The sequence below is a fragment of the Salmo salar genome, chromosome 02, assembly GCF_965601325.2.
Source record: "Salmo salar chromosome 02, fSalSal1, whole genome shotgun sequence".
Taxonomy (NCBI): Eukaryota; Metazoa; Chordata; class Actinopteri; order Salmoniformes; family Salmonidae; genus Salmo; species Salmo salar.
This window is the reverse complement of record NC_138292.1, coordinates 52,175,008-52,193,640: the sequence shown is the minus strand read 5'-3', so window position 1 is coordinate 52,193,640 and position 18,633 is coordinate 52,175,008. Positions and strand designations below refer to the sequence as shown.

General features: G+C 43.3%; 1 protein-coding gene across 2 annotated transcripts; it reads left to right on the top strand.

Annotated features, from left to right (window-relative positions):
* The first annotated feature begins 1,347 nt into the window (after window positions 1-1,347).
* LOC106599077 (TOG array regulator of axonemal microtubules protein 1) lies at window positions 1,348-15,462 on the top strand. Of its 2 annotated transcripts, none has more exons than XR_014381280.1 (4): window positions 1,348-1,708; window positions 1,896-2,447; window positions 2,843-3,887; window positions 4,199-4,285. XR_014381280.1 is itself a non-coding variant. In XM_082964437.1 (4 exons), exons 1-4 carry the CDS (start codon window positions 3,819-3,821, stop codon window positions 13,846-13,848), a joined length of 615 nt encoding a protein of 204 aa, XP_082820563.1. In that variant the 5' UTR covers window positions 3,783-3,818; the 3' UTR covers window positions 13,849-15,462. The 2 variants fall into 2 exon arrangements, 1 of the variants encoding a protein (XP_082820563.1); XM_082964437.1 differs by lacking the exons at window positions 1,348-1,708; window positions 1,896-2,447 and adding exons at window positions 12,788-12,946; window positions 13,698-15,462 and having other exon boundaries at window positions 3,783-3,887; window positions 4,199-4,434.
* The last annotated feature ends 3,171 nt before the right edge of the window (window positions 15,463-18,633 follow it).

The window sequence follows — 18,633 nt, the reverse complement described above, 5'->3', positions numbered from 1 at the left end:
ATCAAAAGTAACAGTCAGTATCTGGTGTGGCCACCAACTGCATTAAGTACTGCAGTGCATCTCCTCGTCATGGACTGCACCAGATTTGCCAGTTCTTGCTGTGAGATGTTACCCCACTCTTCCACCAAGGCACCTGCAAGTTCCCGGACATTTCTGGGGGGGAATGGCCCTAGCTCTCACCCTCCGATCCAACAGGTCCCAGACGTGCTCAATGGGATTGAGATCCGGGCTCTTTGCTAACCATGGCACAACACTGATATTCCTGTCTTGTAGGAAATAATGCACAGAACGAGCAGTATGGCTGGTGGCATTGTCACGCTGGAGGGTCATGTCAGGATGAGCCTGCAGGAAGTGTACCACATGAGGGAGGAGGATGTCTTCCCTGTAATACACAGCGTTGAGACTGCCTGCAATGACAACAAGCTCAGTCATATGATGCTGTGACATACCGCCCCAGACCACGACGGACCGTCCACCTCCAAATTGATCCCGCTCCAGAGTACAGGCCTCGGTGTAACGCTCATTCCTTCGACGATAAACGTGAATCTGACCATCACCCCTGGTGAGACAAAATCACGACTCGTCAATGAAGAGCACTTTTTGGCAGTCTTGTCTGGTCCAGCGACGGTGGGTTTGTGCCCATAGGCGACGCTGTTGCCGGTGATGTCTGGTGAGGACCTGCCTTACAACAGGCCTTCAAGCCCTCAGTCCAGCCTCTCACAGCCTATTGCGGACAGTCTGAGCACTGATAGAGGGATTTTGCGTTCCTGGTGTAACTCGGGCAGTTGTTGTTGCCATCCTGTACCTGTCCCGCAGGTGTGATGTTTGCATGTACCGATCCTGTGCAGGTGTTGTTACACGTGGTCTGCCACTGCGAGTATGATCAGCTGTCCGTCCTGTCTCCCTGTTGCGCTGTCTTAGGCGTCTCACAGTACGGACATTGCAATTTATTGCCCTGGCCACATCTGCAGTCCTCATGCCTCCTTGCAGCATGCCTAAGGCACGTTCACGCAGATGAGCAGGGACCCTGGGCATCTTTCTTTTGGTGTTTTTCAGAGTCAGTAGAAAGGCCTGTTTGGTGTCCTAAGTTTTCATAACTGTGACCTTAATTGCCTACCGTCTGTAAGCTGTTAGTGTCTTAATGACTGTTCCACAGGTGCATGTTCAATAATTGTTTATGGTTCATTGAACAGGCATGGGAAACAGTGTTTAAACCCTTTACAATGAAGATCTGTGAAGTTACATGGATTTTTACGAATTATCTGTGGAAGACAGTGTCCTAAAAAAAGGGACGTTTATTTTTTGCTGAGTTTATATATATATATATATATATTTACAAATTCATCACACATTTATGATTTTATATGGGAATCAAAAAGCTTTCATGAATGTTCACCATGTGCTGATGTGCTCAGTGCTGTCAACAGACCCCATTATGACATCACAATGTAACGGAATCCTTGCCATGATATCATTGCTGGTTCCATCTGACAAGCAACATTTCATGATAGTTCTCTCACAGAGATAGGTTAAGTTCTTATTTTGAGAGTGTTAACATTTATTATCAATGGCTTATCGAGGAAGAAAATCAAGTGAGTTTGACAAACTCCAGAAGGAGAACTCTCAGATGAGGAGCGTCATCGAAAACTTGAGGAAGCAAAACATGGCTTTAAACCAACAGGATGACCAGGACAGGTTTTCAAGTTTTGTAAGGCTCATCAGTATTTCAAACGTTTTTCAAAAATATCACTGTGTTTATTTTGTGGTTTCATAGACATACAGTAGGCCTACATCCATAACATCTTTAGCTTAAAAGCTTTATATGACACACTGTAGAAACTATTTTGACTACTTCACTTCTGCTATTCATTTCATACTATACCATTGTGATCCAGGGCTATCAGGAGAGCTACCCAATCCCAGAGGGCCATCGGGGCTTCATCAGTGATGCCAGACTTCTGCAGATGCAGAGAGCTGAGAGAGAGGCCATGGAAGGAAAGCAAAGAAAGATAAGTGCTATCCATGAGAATTATGTCCGGACTGCTCTCATCGGGGTTGGCAGCACCTTCGCGCACCACTTCGTCCCCTCTATTCAGTGCATTCCGCGGCCGAAAGCTCCACCGAGGCCTTTGCCACGAAGGCTTGAACACATAGCTCTGGCCCCACTGAAGAACGTGGTGGGGGTGGACGGAGCCCAAGTTCGACCCGGATCTCACTCTCTGGAGTCCATCCAGGTAAATAAGTCATTCAGCAGCAGTAGCGTGCGGCCTGTTCCCGTCCCTCCCACTGGAGCTCCCTCCAAGAGGGGCAAGAAGAAGAAGGGCAGGCGGGGAGTCAAAGCCCTGAAAGTCCAGTTGGACCAGGGCTGTGCTGACAACAACGGACCCATTGACCTGATGGAGGAGGTGAGGGACATCGAGGCTCACCTGAAGGAGGAGGCCTGGAAGGTAGGATGGACTTTCAATTTATTGTAAATGTGAAAATTTGTGAAAACACAAGTGTAGACCATACTGTGAAACCAACAGTGCAGTTCAAGAAGAGTTAGGAAAATATTTAACAAATAAACTAATGTAAACAATAATAATAATAATAATAAAAGTAACACAATGACATAACAATAACGAGGCTATATACAGGGGGTATCGGTACCGAGTCAGTGTGCGGGGGTACAGGTTAGTTGAGGGGGTACAGTGTGCGGGGGTACAGGTTAGAAAGGATACTCTCTTTGACGGCATGATAGAATAGATCCTAGAATTAAGGATCTCTGTGTATTAGTTTATGTATATACTAGTTCTATATGCATTTCTATGATGGGAGCATTCTTTTCTGGTCTACGCCAAAGGTGGTACATGAGGTGAAGGCCATGGGCAGGAGAAGTTTGGGCTCGGCCATGTCCATGGGGGAAATAGCCACCAGCTCTCTGGGAAGCCTGAGCTCAGTGGATATGAACACCCCTGCGGAGCTCCGTGACTACTTGGATGTTGGGACCCCGGTAAAGTCGCGTGACAGTCCACCCAGGCCTGCTCCCCCCCCTACCAAGCCCAGGAGCAAACTGCCTCGGCCTACAAGGTTCCTTAGCCTGCAAAAGGCTGACACTGGCTCAGGTCAGTCCCTCTCATGTACTCACACTAATTTAAATTAGACAGGGAGATGAAGCTAGGTAGACTGATAGTAGGAAGGGAAGGGACACAAATGGCTTTAGCCCAGGGCTAAGACATTTTTCCACACTTGCTTTGCCTGTTGCACAGTGAGATAACCTTTGCTCAAGGCGAATTAGACCCTGCTTCTGAGCAGGGTGAGCACCAAAAAATGTGTGCTAAATTTAAAATGATATCATAATGAACTAAGATGTTCTAGTGTTAAAAGCTACAAACAGATATGGAAATGAGTAAATGCATAAATACATACATACAGTTCACAGAGAGATAGATGTCTGCTGTCAACCCATAGACAAGAAGGCAGCCAGTGAGCCAAAGGGCCAAATAAAGAAAAGTCAGGACCAGGCCAGATTGCAGCCCCTGTCCAACCCAGAGCAGGCCCTGACTAAGACCTTCAAGCTGCTCCACTCTGCCTCTGATGACTGGTGAGCATTCACTGTAGACAAGACCAATGGAGCTAGGCTAAAGGAAGCACAGTGTAGTGTCCTTGGAAATGTAGATTTGAGCTACAGAGCGTAGAAACTTCTGAAATTAAGAGACCAGAGTCCTAATTGATGAACATCTTTATAATGTTTTTGGAAAATGTTGTGGAAATTGCTTACGTTTCTTTCACTGACTTGCAGGGAGAAGAAGATCGAGGGCTTGGCCTCTCTCCGTGTGATGGCTCAGAACCACATGGACATACTGATGCCTAAACTCCATGATATCTGCCTTGCCATTATAAATGAGGTAGCTCTATTCATTCACTGCCCTATTCATTCATCTGCACAAATCTGACAGTTCAGATCCTTCTAACCCCCCCCTTAAAAGATTTAGATGCACTATTGTAAAGTGGTTGTTCCACTGGATATTATAAGGTGAATGCACCAATTTGTAAGTCGCTCTGGATGAGAGCGTCTGCTAAATGACTTAAATGTAAATGTAAATGTAAATCTGCTACATTTGGAGAACAAGCCAAATTATTGTGTCATGTTTCGGATGTTCGTGGGTTGTACTGCTCAACATTAATAGCTGGTCCTGTGCGTGTTATTATGATTCAGGTGAAGAACCTGCGCTCTGCAGTGTCCTGTGCTGCCATGGCCACACTGGGTGACATGTACGTTCACCTCCAGAGGGCCATGGACAGTGAGGTGGAGGGGACGGCACGCGTGCTGCTGCACAAAGCCAGCGAGGCCAACAACTTCATCCGGCAGGCCGCCAACTTTGCCCTGGGTCACATGGTGCAGAGCTGCACCCCTACCCGTGTCATGAATGCCCTGCTGGTCGGTGGGCTGAGGTAAAGAGGGAGAGGGGTCAATTAACACTCACTAAGGGGTAGATCCGGACTTCCACAAATGTTCACTTTGTCTCACATTGAAAGGTTGACTCGAATGGAAGTTAGGATTCACTCCAAACGGACCTGATGTGACAATGCAATAGATAATTGATATGTAGTGAACTTTCTGGTGCAAAATGGTCACTGCTCGCTTAAGTATACCACACATTAGATTAGAATCAACTTTATTGTCATTGAACAAGTACAAGTACAACGAAATGCAGTTAGTATCTGACCAGAAGTGCAAATAAAAGAGTGCAGAAAATGTAGTAAAAAGTAAAATAACTAAGTACGTTATTAAGTGGGATGTATAAATGTGCAATGAAGGCAAATGGCAAGTCTAAATGTGCAATGAAGGCAAATTGAAAGTGCAAGGAGGCATGCAACTGAAATGCAGGGAGAGCAGCAATGAGGTTACCGAGGTAGACATATACATGTACATCTGAATTATGTCCTTAATCAGATTTTGCAAAGCAATGTCAGAGTCCAGTAGTACTGTGAAATGGACAAAGAGAGTAGTGCAACAAGGTCCCTGAGAGGCAGTACCTTTTGTTTGTGGCATGGATGTGAAGGGTCCCTGATGCGCTGGAGGTCTCCGATAGCTGGGCACCAGTGATGTGGTGGGTGGTTTTCACCACCCGTTGCAGGGCCTTCCGGTCAGCCACGGAGCACCCGCCAAACCACACTGTGGCGCAGTTAGTCAGATTGCTCTCGACCGTGCAGTGGTAAAAGTTCACCAGGATCTTGGGAGACAGGCAGGCCTTCTTCAGCCTCCTCAAAAAGTACAGGCGCTGCTGCGCCTTCTTGACTAGGGTTGAGGTGTTGCGGGACCAGGAGAGGTCATCGGAGATGTAGACACCCAGGAATTTGAAGCTGGGCACACGCTCCACTTCAGTGCCATCAATGAGAACTGGGGCGTGGCTGCGGCTTTTAGACTTCCTGTTAATCCACTATGAGCTCCTTGGTTTTCTTTGCATTGAGGGCCAGGTTGTTGTCAGCGCACCATGCAGCCAGGTGCTTGACCTCCTCCCTGTAGGCTGACTCGTCATTGTCACTGATCAGACCTACCACCGTGGTTTCGTCTGCGAACTTGACGATGGTGTTGATACCGTGTACAGAAACTTAGTCGTAGGAGAAGAGGGAGTACAGGAAGAGGCTCGGCACACCAGTGTTCAGGTTCAGGGTTGAGGTGGTGAAGTCGTCTAACCTGACAGACTGGGGTCTGTTGGTCAGGAAGTCCAAAGTCCAGTTACAGAGAGAGGGGCTGATCCCTAGGTCATGGAGTTTGGTGACCAGCCTAGAGGGAATGACCGTATTGAATGCTGAGCTAAAGTCTATGAACAGCATTCTCACATAGGTGTTGGTTTTGTCATGGAAGAGTGTAAAGCTGTGAAGATGGCGTCCTCTGCAGACCTGTTCGGTCGGTAGGCAAACTGGTGGGGATCCAGTGTTGGAGGGAGGCAGGACTTAAGGTAGGCCAAAACCAGTCTTTCGAAGCACTTCATGATCGTGGGGGTGAGTGCAACAGGTCGGAGGTCATTCGGGCTTGATGCGGTCGACTGCTGCGGCACTGGCACAATGGTTGCGGTCTTGAAGCACGTAGGGACAACCGCCTGGGCCAGTGACAGATTGAAAATTTGTATTAGGGCCGGGACAATACCAGTATTGCAATATATTTTCAATGGCAAAAATGAAAACGCATAGCAGATCTCACTCTTTGGTCCTTTAAAAACCTGCTGTATGTAAAATATTGTCTGATACAGCTTGGAAAATAAATAAATATTACTCAGGATGACAACATAATGATATTTGTTTCCAACATTACGTCTGTTTTCCTAAAGAACTTTTATCCACTTCGTGTTTTGGATACTGGTATCGTCCCGGACCTAATTTGCAGTGGATGTGTATCATCACTACACGAGAACATTTGTTAACACTTTATATGAAAGTGATGCTCCAGAGCAGGGCCGGCTCTAGCCTCTTTAGCCTCTTGGGGAGATTTGGTTGGGAGGCCCCCCCACCAAGCGGGTTCCCAACAATTATGGCTTGACTGCGGAGAGAAACATGTGCATATTAAAGTTAATTTCCTGTAATTCGACACTACAGTAAATGGTGACCCCGATGTGATATATCTTACAGATACTTTGGACTAAATTTGAGTTTATTCTATTCTATTATTCTATTGGGGCAGCAGGTAGCCTAGTGGTTAGCGGTTTGGACTTGTAACTGAAAGATTGCAAGATCGAATCCCCGAGCTGACAAGGTAAAAATCTGTTGTTCTGCCCCTGAACAAGGTAGTTAACCCACTGTTCCTAGGCCATCATTTAAAATAAGAATTTGTTCTTAACTGACTTAACTGACTAGTTAAAAAAAGGTAAAATTAACATATATAACGAACATGTGGCCTATGTGATGGCGAATATGCAAGCAATCTACATTTTTGAATTATGGTAATCGACTCGTATTAATGATTTGATCAAAAAAGGCAAGAATGTTCTCACATTTGATTCGAATAGGGATGAAATTCTTTAGTACTGGCAATATACACTGAGTATACCAAACATAGGGGGTGCGGGGGGTCTGGTGAACATGTCAGGGTTCTATGGCCGCAGACAGAACAGCAGAAACGGGGTCAGCAGCACGACCAGATGGACTAGGGACGGGGACATTCAGGAGTCGTCAGGCCAGATGGTCCTGAGGCATGGTCCTAGGGCTCAGGTCCTCCGAGAGGGGAGAGAGAGAGAAAGATGAGAGAATTAGAGGGAGCATATATAACATCACACAGGACACCAGAAAAGACAGGAGAATTACACCGGATATAACAGAATGACCCTAGCCCCCCGTTCAAAGGCACTTAAATATTGTCTTGCCCATTCACCCTCTGAATGGCACACATACACAATCCATGTCCATATTGTCTCAAAGCTTAAAAATCCTTATTAAACCTGTCACCTCCCTTTCATTTATACTGATTGAAGTGGATTTATGAACATTTGAACATCTAGGCCATGTGCTGTTATAATCTCCACCCGGCACAGCCAGAAGAGGACTGGCCACTCCTCATAGCCTGGTTCCTCTCTAGGTTTCTTCCTAGGTTTTGGCCTTTCTAGGGAGTTTTTCCTAGCCACCATGCTTCTACACCTGCATTGCTTGCTGTTTGGGGTTTTAGGCTGGGTTTCTGTACAGCACTTTGAGATATCAGCTGATGTAAGAAGGGCTATATAAATACATTTGATTGGATTTAACAAGTGACATCAATAATTGGGTTCACCTGGTCAGTCTGTCATGGAAAGAGAAGGTGTTCTTAATGTTTTGTATACTCAGTCTATTGACAAGCATAAGAAAAAATACAAGAGAATGTTCATTCTAAAGCTTGCTGCGCTTTTACTCGGGGAAAAACGAATAGCAACACAGCAAACTACTGATGAACTTCCCAGAGGAAATCAGAGTGCAACATAGAGCAATTGGAAGCAGAACTTCAAGCATTTGAAAAAGAGCATGATCAGACTAGGTCATTTCTACATGATGCGCAGCGAGATTTGTTAGAACAGAGCACAAATAGGCTCCAAAGCGATAAGTCTGACTGAGATACAGATAGCTGCACAGTCAGTCCCACTTAGGGTGTGGCCATGCCAGAGTATGTGAGCAGAGTGAGGAGTGGAGCTTGCCCTATTTGACTGGATCGTGGAGCAAGTTTCCCAGAGGCTGGGGCTTCGGCTTTCTCGCCCCCTTCAATTTCGCTCCAGTAGTGCTCCAGTAGCACTCATTTTACAAGCTCAAGGCATGCCCGGCCCAGCATGCATTTGTAGTCTACTTGTGTGCTGCTATAGCACCTTGCTTTAGCTACTGTCATCTAATATTCTAAATATCTTCATAAAGAAGCTGATAAAACACACAGGTGAAAAATCAAGGTGACTTACAAAGATGAGGACCAAGAGCAAGAGAGGGAGTGTGGTTATGTAGTGTCCACAACTAAAGAATGAAAAGACAGGTATCCCGAAAGCATGTACTTACTACGTGTACATGCTAACAGAAAGGAACGAGGTGGGTAGCTAGCTAAGTGTGTCATTTTAGCACATTATTTATGAACAAAAAATAATCTCTAAAAAGTTCAGTTAATTTTCCTTCTATTATCTATACATTAGGCCATCATTGAGGGCATGTTAACTCTATTACGTCTTTCAAGGAGCATTCTGTTTTCATAGAGATATTTCAACCAAAATCCTTTAGGCCTACCTACAGAACAAAATAAAAATAACTATGCATCCCTGCCCAGCCTGGCATTAGTGGCCCAAACGGTGTTTAGCATCCCAAGTGGCTCTGCAAGAGCTGAGAGTGTATTCTCTGCGGCTGGCCTGCTCTCCAGGCACAATCACATGAGCCTGAAGCTACAGACTCTGGCCAAACTCATGTTTCTAAAAATAAATTCAAAGGCACTGTAGACTGAGCCTAATGAGGCATTTTTAATTTAATTTGTATTTAATTCTAAGTAAGTCAATCAGCATGTATGTGCAATTTATAGACTATAACGATTTAATACAACAAAATGTTGTGTAAATGCTGAGCTTACACGGAACCCAAACTGGCTGCGTGTGTGCGCCATAGTGTTGACAGTACCAAAATAAAACAACTAATTTACAAAAAACACTGCAGCACAAACAAGTTACAACGTGAAATCGCCTCTATCCCATTCAGACCTTAGAGGACCAAACTACATCTCCCATAATGCAACGCCCGCACCAGCTCAGCTAACCGTCTGCATCACAGAAAGGCATGCTAGCTAGCAACAGCAGCACTTTTAGCACTCTGTAAACTATATTAATAACAACAATAAAACTCTGAAAGTTACATGTTTCTAAAGTCTCACATTCCCTTATAACAATATCTACAGCAAGACACACCTTTCTCAGTGTTTTCTCGGTCTGAGGAGAACGGCAGCTACGGATAGTACCAGGGTGTTAGTAGGTGAAGCAAGCACCCAGATGAAATAAAATATATTTAATGAAACAAAACCCGAAGATGTTAACATCATTCAGCTACTGTAACTGCCCACCTAACATCAACAGGCAGCACCAGTAGCGCAACAATTAAAAATGGACACCAAAAGTAAAGTTCCTGGCGATCAAAGTGATCTGACTCCCCCTTCTGTCTGAACTTGGAAGGGCTTTGGCCCTGAACCTGGTTGTTCTGTTCTGCGTTGTGTACTATTCTAATAATTTGAAGTTTGATGGAATAACCATTTTAATTCTACTACAAATACATTTCATATTAGGCTACATGTCTGACTCCTGACCTATTTAGAGTGTTTATATGCTGTTTAATACGACATGTAGCCTATTTGAAATTATGAGTGCTTCTTACAGTCACCTTTTCCTGTTGTTTACTTAAATACTTCATTCAAATCATATGGTTTGGTTTCAATATTTCAAAACCAAATGGTAGGTTATACGCCACAGCTTTCAGCCAATCAGCATTCAGGGCTCGAACCACCCGGTTTATAATTTCAATTATCTCGCCAACCCTCTCGTTACCACTCTGGGTAGCAGAGTTTCAGTTGTGTTTACATCTGTAGGTCTGATATCTGATTGGAAGTTCACTTTTATAGTAGCATATTGGTTAACAACTCACATTGTTTTATTTTAACAACTCAGAGGCTTTTAAGAGTCTTAGATTCATTGTCTCTCTCTTTTTCTTTGTTCCTGACCTGCGCTAGTGAGATACGCTCTCTCTCTCTCCACCCCAGCGACTCTTGGGGCATGGCCTTTCAGGCTATGACTTCTCTCCCTCTCTGATCATGCATAAGGTATTGCATTGTAATGTTTGTTAATGCCTTGTATATGATTTCATAATGTTAAATACCTTTCCACTCTCAGTCCAATTCTTGCTAGTCAATGTCAACTCATTGCCTAATGCTTGCTTGCATATTTTAAGTATCTTTATAGCGTAAAAGATAAACATTTTAATGTATAAATAGTTATATATCAAATACTACCACACTACAAAGTCAATCAATTTAATATACACCATCACAAATATTCACATGTTTTCATTTAGGCAGGTCTTAAGAAACATTATGATATTAAACCTCTACGGGATCAGTGTCCCCCCCGCGGGACGGTTGAGCTAATGTAGGCAAATGTGATTAGCATGAGGTTGTAAGTAACAAAAACATTTCCCAGGACAGATATGGGCAGAAAGCTTAAATTCTTGTTAATTTAACTGCACTGTCCAATTTACAGTAGGTATTACAGTGAAAGAATATCAATCTATTTGTTTGAGAAGAGTGCACAATGTATTGATAAACCAATTAGGCACATTTGGGCAGTCTTGATACAACATTTTGAACAGATATACAATGGTTCATTGGTTCAGTCTAAGACTTTGCACTGACACTGCTGCCATCTAGTGACCAACATCGAAATTGCGCCTGGGCTGGAATATAAATACATTTATAAATATGTATATTTATTTATAGGCAATGAGTTGACATTGACTAGCAAGAAGGTATTTAACCTGTTAGGGCTAGGGCGCAGTATTGACACGGCTGGTTAAAAAACGTACCCGATTTAATCTGGTTACTACTCCTGCCCAGTAACTAGAATATGCATATAATTATTGGCTTTGGATAGAAAACACTCCAAAGTTTCTAAAACTGTTTGAATGGTGTCTGTGAGTATAACAGAACTCAAATGGCAGGTCAAAACCTGAGAAGATTCTGTACAGGAAGTACCCTGTCTGACCATTTCTTGGCCTTCTTTGCCATCTCTATCCATTACAAAGGATCTCTGCTGTTACGTGACACTTCCTACGGCTCACATGGTCTCTCAGAAGGCGGCAAAAAGCTGAATCGTGGCTTTGCAGGCTCTGGCTGAAAAAAAGTAGCGCGTTTGGGTTATGGCTGGTTACAGTACTGTGAGACTCAGGCTCGTGCCCGCGTCGACCGAAAGCTTTTTTTTCTTTCCACTGTTTACCTAAACGGAGATTCCCGGTCGGAATATTATCGCTTTTTTACGAGAAAAATGGCATAAAAATGGATTTTAAACAGCGGTTGACATGCTTCGAAGTACGGTAATGGAATATTTAGAACTTTTTTGTCACGAATTGCGCCATGCTCGTAACCCTGATTTACCATTTCGGATAGTGTCTGGAACGCACGAACAAAACACCGCTGTTTGGATATAACGATGGATTATTTTGGACCAAACCAACATTTGTTATTGAAGTAGCAGTCCTGGGAGTGCATTCTGACGAAGACAACAAAGGTAATCAAACTTTTGTAATAGTAAATCTGACTTTGGTCAGGGCTAAACTTGGTCGGTGTCTAAATGGCTAGTCGTGATGGCTGGGCTATCTACTGAGAATATTGCAAAATGTGCTTTCACCGAAAAGCTATTTTAAAATCGGACACCTCGATTGCACAAAGGAGTTCTGTATCTATAATTCTTAAAGTAATTGTTATGTTTTTTGTGAACGTTTATCGTGAGTAATTTAGTAAATTGTTAGTAAATTCCCCGGAAGTTTGCGGGGGGTATGCTAGTTCTGAACGTCACATGCTAATGTAAAAAGCTGGTTTTTGATATAAATATGAACTTGATTGAACAAAACATGCATGTATTGTATAACATAATGTCCTAGGTGTGTCATCTGATGAAGATCATCAAAGGTTAGTGCTGCATTTAGCTGTCTTCTGGGTTTATGTGACATTATATGCTAGCTTGAAAAATGGGTGTCTGATTATTTCTGGCTGGGTACTCTGCTGACATAATCTAATGTTTTGCTTTCGTTGTAAAGCCTTTTTGAAATCGGACAGTGTGGTTAGATTAACGAGAGTCTTGTCTTTAAAATGCTGTAAAATAGTCATATGTTTGAGAAATTGAAGTAATAGCATTTCTAAGGTATTTGTAAATCGCGCCACGGGATTCAACTGGCTGTTGCGTAGGTGGGACGAATTCGTCCCGCCTAGCCCAGAGAGGTTAACATTATGAAATCATATACAAGGCACTATGATCAAATACCTTATTAATTATCTGATAAATCATGAACAAATCATTTAAAATAGCGTTTATAAATGTGTAAATAACTATTTATAGATTTCTCATTGACATTTACAAATGTAGGAATAATGATTAATAAATGGTAATTGAACTCTTCACAAACAGTTTATAAATGGTATATTAAGGGACTTTAATATAAAGTCTTACTGAACATTTTGATCCATCGATGAGACTTCATCAATACAATCCATTATCATTCGTCTCCTAACTCATGTATCTCTATGACATGTAACTGATGTGCTCTGTTTTTCCTTCCTCAGCCACCGTAACGCTGCGGTGAGGAGCTGCACTGCTCAGCACCTGGAGAGACTGGCTGAGGTCATGGGGATGGCTCGTCTCCTGTCGGGGAAGAAAGACCTCACTGACCGTTTCTTGATTGCCGTCAGTAAACTGGCTGTGGACCCTGCACAGGAAGTCAGGTGGGATGTTCCTCCTGTAAAGTAGCTTGCTTAAACATAATGGCCGGCCTTAATTTAGGCCGTGATTCAATCCATGGCTCGCTATAGCACTAGATCGCCGACAATGCAGCTTGTAAAGGTAATTTACTCTTGAGTCGACATCTGCAGCGTTTACCACGAATACAAATTGAAATTGCCTTTAAAAGCCACATTGTCGGCTGTCTACAGCATCTATGCTAAAAGGGTGTCATGGATTGAATTGCGGATTTTAGGTATTCCAAAACAACCACAGGTTCTCTTGGAGGGGAATAGTAATTGAAAACAAATAGGAAAAATTATAAACGCAAATAAGTGCTACGTGGCATAGGAAAATCCAAGTCCAGGCACTCATGTGGGTTTGAAAGTTAAAAAGCCAAAAGCTTAGCCGAAGCCAAAGGATGTTCTTCTCCCATCGCTAACTAGCGACCTCCTGTGGTGACCAATGCACGCTGACACGGTCGCCAGGTGTATGGTGTTTTCTCCGACACATTGGTGCAGCTGGCTTCCAGGTTAAGCGGGCTTTGTGTCAAGAAGTAGTACGGCTTGGCTGGGTTGTGTTTCGCAGGACGCACGGCTCTCGACCCTCTTGCAAATTCGACCTAATGTATGTCTTATTTTGATGGGATATTTTTTTCTCAGGTTGCCATCGTTTGAGTACTGTTTTTAATCACAGACAGGAGAAATTATTTGATATGTTGCACGTTTAAGATGATATTAATATCTTTGTCCACAGGCATCATGGTCGCAATATCTTGAGAAACGTGGCCCCCAATGGCGACTTTGCTAAAATGTGGGACAAATTCGCTCCGAGGAAAGAGCGAGAATCCTTGAGGGAGGTCATCTCAAAGGTTAACCTCAAAGAAAGGTACATTCTCTCTGGATGATTAGAAGAAGTATGACAAATGAGCTGATATGATTACAGAACTCCAATCCCACTGGGCACAGACATCAGTTCAATGTCTAGTTTTGATTTAAATTTGGGAAATCAACCAATGTGAAATTAACCAAAAATGTTGGTTAAAAGTTGGGTGAAAAAAATCCAATTGTGTTTTCCACATTGATTCACCGTCATCACATAGATTTTTTTGTTGTTGTTGAAATGAGGTGGAAACAACGTTTATTCAACCAGTTTTGGCCCAATGGGATGAATTTAATATACTGTAAGATTATATCTTTCTGTCTTTTCTCTTTTTCAACAGGAATATCTGAATAATCCCCAACTTGACTATATGTTTGTATCTAAATATTTGCACATTTCCCAACTTGACTATTATCCCCTCCAGTCCCCAAACTCTAATATTTTCGCTCATTCTAAGAAATTTGACACTATCATCCAAACCCCCATGTAAATGCATCTTTAAGCTGCATCGACTCCCTGTCCAAGTCCTGAATTCACTATAAGGCAATATGAACCACATTCAAAGCACTAAATGACCTTTCCTCGAAGCTCCTATCTGATCTACCAGCTCAATAGTGGTCTACTGAAACCATACTCACCATCTCAGGGGGTGCTCAGATCATCAACCACTGACCTCCACACCATCCTCAAAACCAGCAGTCCTCTTTTGGAGGCAGATTGGTCAGTGCTCCTGTATGGCACCAACATTGTGGATTTTCATCCAATGCTCCTGGACTATGAGAACATTCTTTGGACAATAAAATTAGGTAAAATGGAAGCTGGCTACAGTCTCAGTTTTATCCTCCAAGACAGTGTGAGGATGTGTAACAACAATACCTGTAGTTTAATTTCATGATCAGGGCCAGATTACCGAATGGGCACGCAGGGCACCTGCCCTGTGGGCCCCGACCTCCAGGGAATATCATCATAACATCCATAACTAAAAGAATAGTGGATGTATATTACAGTACGTGGACGTTTTACAATTCGTGAGCTCGTTTCATAATTTGTAGCCATGTTTAAAATAAATTTGTGCTCATTTTGTAGAAATTCGTGAGCATTTAAAAACATTTAGTGGGGATGTTTTATATCAATTTGCTTACTGGTGCTATTCCATGCCGTCTCGAGGAGGGGTGCGTCACTTGAGTGGGTTGAGTCACTGACGTGATCCTCCTGTCTGGGTTGGTGCCCCCCTTGGGTTGTGCCGTGGCGGAGATCTTTGTGGGCTATACTCGGCCCTGTCTCAGGATGGTAAGTTGGTGGTTGAAGTAATCCCTCTAGTGGTGTGGGGGCTGTGCTTTGGCAAAGTGGGTAGGGTTATATCCTGCCTGTTTGGCCCTGTCCGGGGGTATCGTCGGATGGGGCCACAGTGTCTCCCGACCTCTCCTGTCTCAGCCTCCAGTATTTATGCTGCAGTAGTTTATGTGTCGGGGAGCTAGGGTCAGTCTGTTATATCTGGAGTATTTCTCCTGTCTTATCCGGTGTCCTGTGTGAATTTAAGTATGCTCTCTCTAATTCTTTCTTTCTTTCTCTCTCTCTCTCTTTCTTTCTCTTTCTCTCTCTCTCTCTCTCTCTTTCTCTCTCTCTTTCTCTCTTTCGCTCTCTCTCTTTCTCCCTCTTTCTCTCTTTCTCTCTTTCTCTCTTCTCTCTCTTTCTCTCTCTCTCTTTCTCTCTCTCTTTCTCTCTCTCTCTTTCTCTCTCTCTTTTTCTCTCTCTCTTTCTCTTTCTCTTTCTCTCTCTCTCTCTGTCTCTCTCTTTCTCTCTCTCTCGGAGGACCTGAGCCCTAGGACCATGCCTCAGGACTACCTTGCCTGATGACTCCTTGCTGTCCCCAGTCCACCTGGCTGTGCTGCTGCTCCAGTTTCAACTGTTCTGCCTGCGGCTATGGAATCCTGATCTGTTCACCGGACGTGCTACCTGTCCCAGACCTGCTGTTTTCAAATCTCCAGAGACAGCAGGAGCGGTAGAGATACTCTGAATGATCGGCTATGAAAAGCCAACTGACATTTACTCCTGAGGTTCTGACCTGTTGCACCCTCGACAACCACTGTGATTATTATTATTTGACCCTGCTGGTCATCTTTGAACATCGGGCCATGTTCTGTTATAATCTCCACCCGGCACAGCCAGAAGAGGACTGGCCACCCCTCATAGCCTGGTTCCTCTCTAGGTTTCTTCCTAGGTTCTGGCCTTTCTAGGGAGTTGTTCCTAGCCACCGTGCTTCTACACCTGCATTGTTTGCTGTTTGGGGTTTTAGGCTGGGTTTCTGTACAGCGCTTTGAGATATCAGCTGATGTAAGAAGGGCTTTATAAATAAATTTGATTTGAAATTTGATTTGATATATGCTCCTAAAAACAAATGAGGAGATGGAAGATACAGGACTTGAAGCGCATCCAGTGTCACAAATAGAACCAAGTTCTATTTTAGCACCTGGCTAAGCAGATGCTTGCGCACGTGCAATGATTGAATAACATGTATGTGTTCATTTATTTTGCAACTGGTCTGGTCAGCATGTTAGAGATAGACAGGACTCCAGTCATACTGCAAAACACCACTAGATGCCAGACATACCATTTGCATAGATGGGAATAACCAAGAATTCATGTGAAATCCATTCATGAGAATATTTAAAGAAAGGGAAAGGGGGATAGCTAGTTAGAGCACAAGTGGAAAAGGGTAGTCACTAGTGGGGACAAAAATAATGTATGCTTCTTTCCGCCACACATTACAACAGTGGTTGTTGTATTTTCTGTTTTGTTTGATTATCACAGGATTTGGGCTTTGTTGCCCTTGTTTACAGTGACCTAAATAATGCTCAAGTAAAAGATGGTGCCTCACAACCACGACCACCCAGAGTTTATACCATTGGTTTCTACATCCAGCTTCTAATGGTGCATTTACATACAGGATTTACCCCAGTATTTTACCCATGGATCCCTGCTCTCATTTGGGGCCAAGGCAATGCTCTGTGTTCTTTTCAGCTGTTTTTTACATAACAATGGCTATCTGTGAACTTTAACACCTTCTCACAAAGCAACAGACTTGAATGATGCAAAGATTGTTGATGCCGTCACCATAAGTCTTTAGAGCTGACATTAACATAAAACCCTGGTCGAAACCCTGGAGTGTGGGTAAGTCTATATGGAAAAGTACCACTAGAGGGAGCCACATCCCAACATGTGATCCTGGATCCACAAATCTATCAGCAAGTGTCAACATTTCTGCAAGGTCTCAGTCTCACATCAGAGTTAGACGTTCATCCATGTTTCTCAAACGACAAATTTCAAAGTTGTTCCAAACGTTAAATCTCAAAGTGTTAAAGGTTAAATTTAGGGATTAACTCCGGATTTTAAGGTTAGGGTTAAGTTTAGGCATTAACTCAGAAATCTTAAGGTTAGGCATTAACTCCAAATGGTTAAGGTTTGGGATAGGCTTATAACAAAACTATCAAAATTGACACTCTATCGCTGGATTCAACCATGAAACCTTTGGAGTCAGAGGCAGATGCTTATCCACATCCACAATATCCTAGAAAAACCAAAACTTACTTAAAGGTAACAGCGCTCACTGTTGCCCCTGGTGGCCGGTTTCCACGTCATATCCTGACATCCTCAGCCATGGATGGATGTCGAATACTGACTTGTATCACGGGTGATCTGCCTGCAAACCTCTGATTCCATTCCAGTCTGGCTCAGCTCAGCAAATGTAGCAATTGGACATTTGAAAACGTAGAAAATCCAATTCAATGATATTGTTGTTTCCTGAACTGAGTGAACTCATGAACTGCATTTGACTACATTTTCAGAGTTAATTGAGTTGAAATGGAATGAAGGCCAACCCTGCTAACCATGGTCCTTCCCTGTAAAGCCTAGACCTTTCCCATCAAAACCCCAAGCCCCCATCCTTGTCTACAGTGCCTTCAGAAAGTATTCATACACCTTGACTTATTCCACATTTCGTTGTGTTACAGTCTGAATTCAAAATTGATTAAATATGTTTTTCTCTCACCCAGCTACACACAGTACACCATAATGAAAAAGTGAAAACATATATTAAGAAATGTTTGCAAATGTATTGAACATTTAATACTGAAATATCTCATTTACATAAGTATTCACACCCTTGAGTCAATACTTTGTACAAGCACCTTTGGCAGCGATTACAGCTGTGAGTCTTTCTGGGTAAAGTCTCTAAGAGCTTTCCACACCTGGATTGTGCAACATTTGCCCATTATTCGTTTCAATATTCTTCAAGCTCTATACCAGGCAGTGTCAGAGGAAGGCCTTAAAAATTGTCAAAGGCTCCAGCCACCTAAGTCATAGACTGTTCTCTCTGCTACTGCACAGCAAGCGGTCCCGGAATGCCAAAAGGCTCCTTAACAGCTTCTACCCCTAAGCCATAGCACTGCTGAACAGTTAATCAAATGGTTACCCTGACTATTTGCATTGACCCCCTTATTTTATTCATATTTGTTCTTATTTTCTGCACTGACTCTCTTCCATAGGCTCGATATACACTCACTGGACTCTAACCATACACTTACACATACTACACTGACACTCCAAAACACACACACAAAATGGTTTAAGGGCAACAAAGTCAAGGTGTTGGAATGGCCATCACAAAGCCCTGACCTCAATCCTATAGGGCAGAACTGAAAAAGCGTGAGCGAGCAACGAGGCCTACAAACCTGACTCAGTTACACCAGCTCTGTCAGGAGGAATGGGCCAAAATTCACCAAACTAATTGTGGGAAACTTGTGGAAGGCTA

Bases quoted from the DNA above. Each gene is read 5' to 3' on its own strand.
- LOC106599077 (XM_082964437.1), top strand. From the start codon at position 3,819: ATGGCTCAGAACCACATGGACATACTGATGCCTAAACTCCATGATATC. The intron at 3,888-4,198 runs GTAGCTCTATTC...ATTATGATTCAG, and splicing joins GCCTTGCCATTATAAATGAG to GTGAAGAACCTGCGCTCTGC. The intron at 4,435-12,787 runs GTAAAGAGGGAG...TTCCTTCCTCAG, and splicing joins CTGCTGGTCGGTGGGCTGAG to CCACCGTAACGCTGCGGTGA.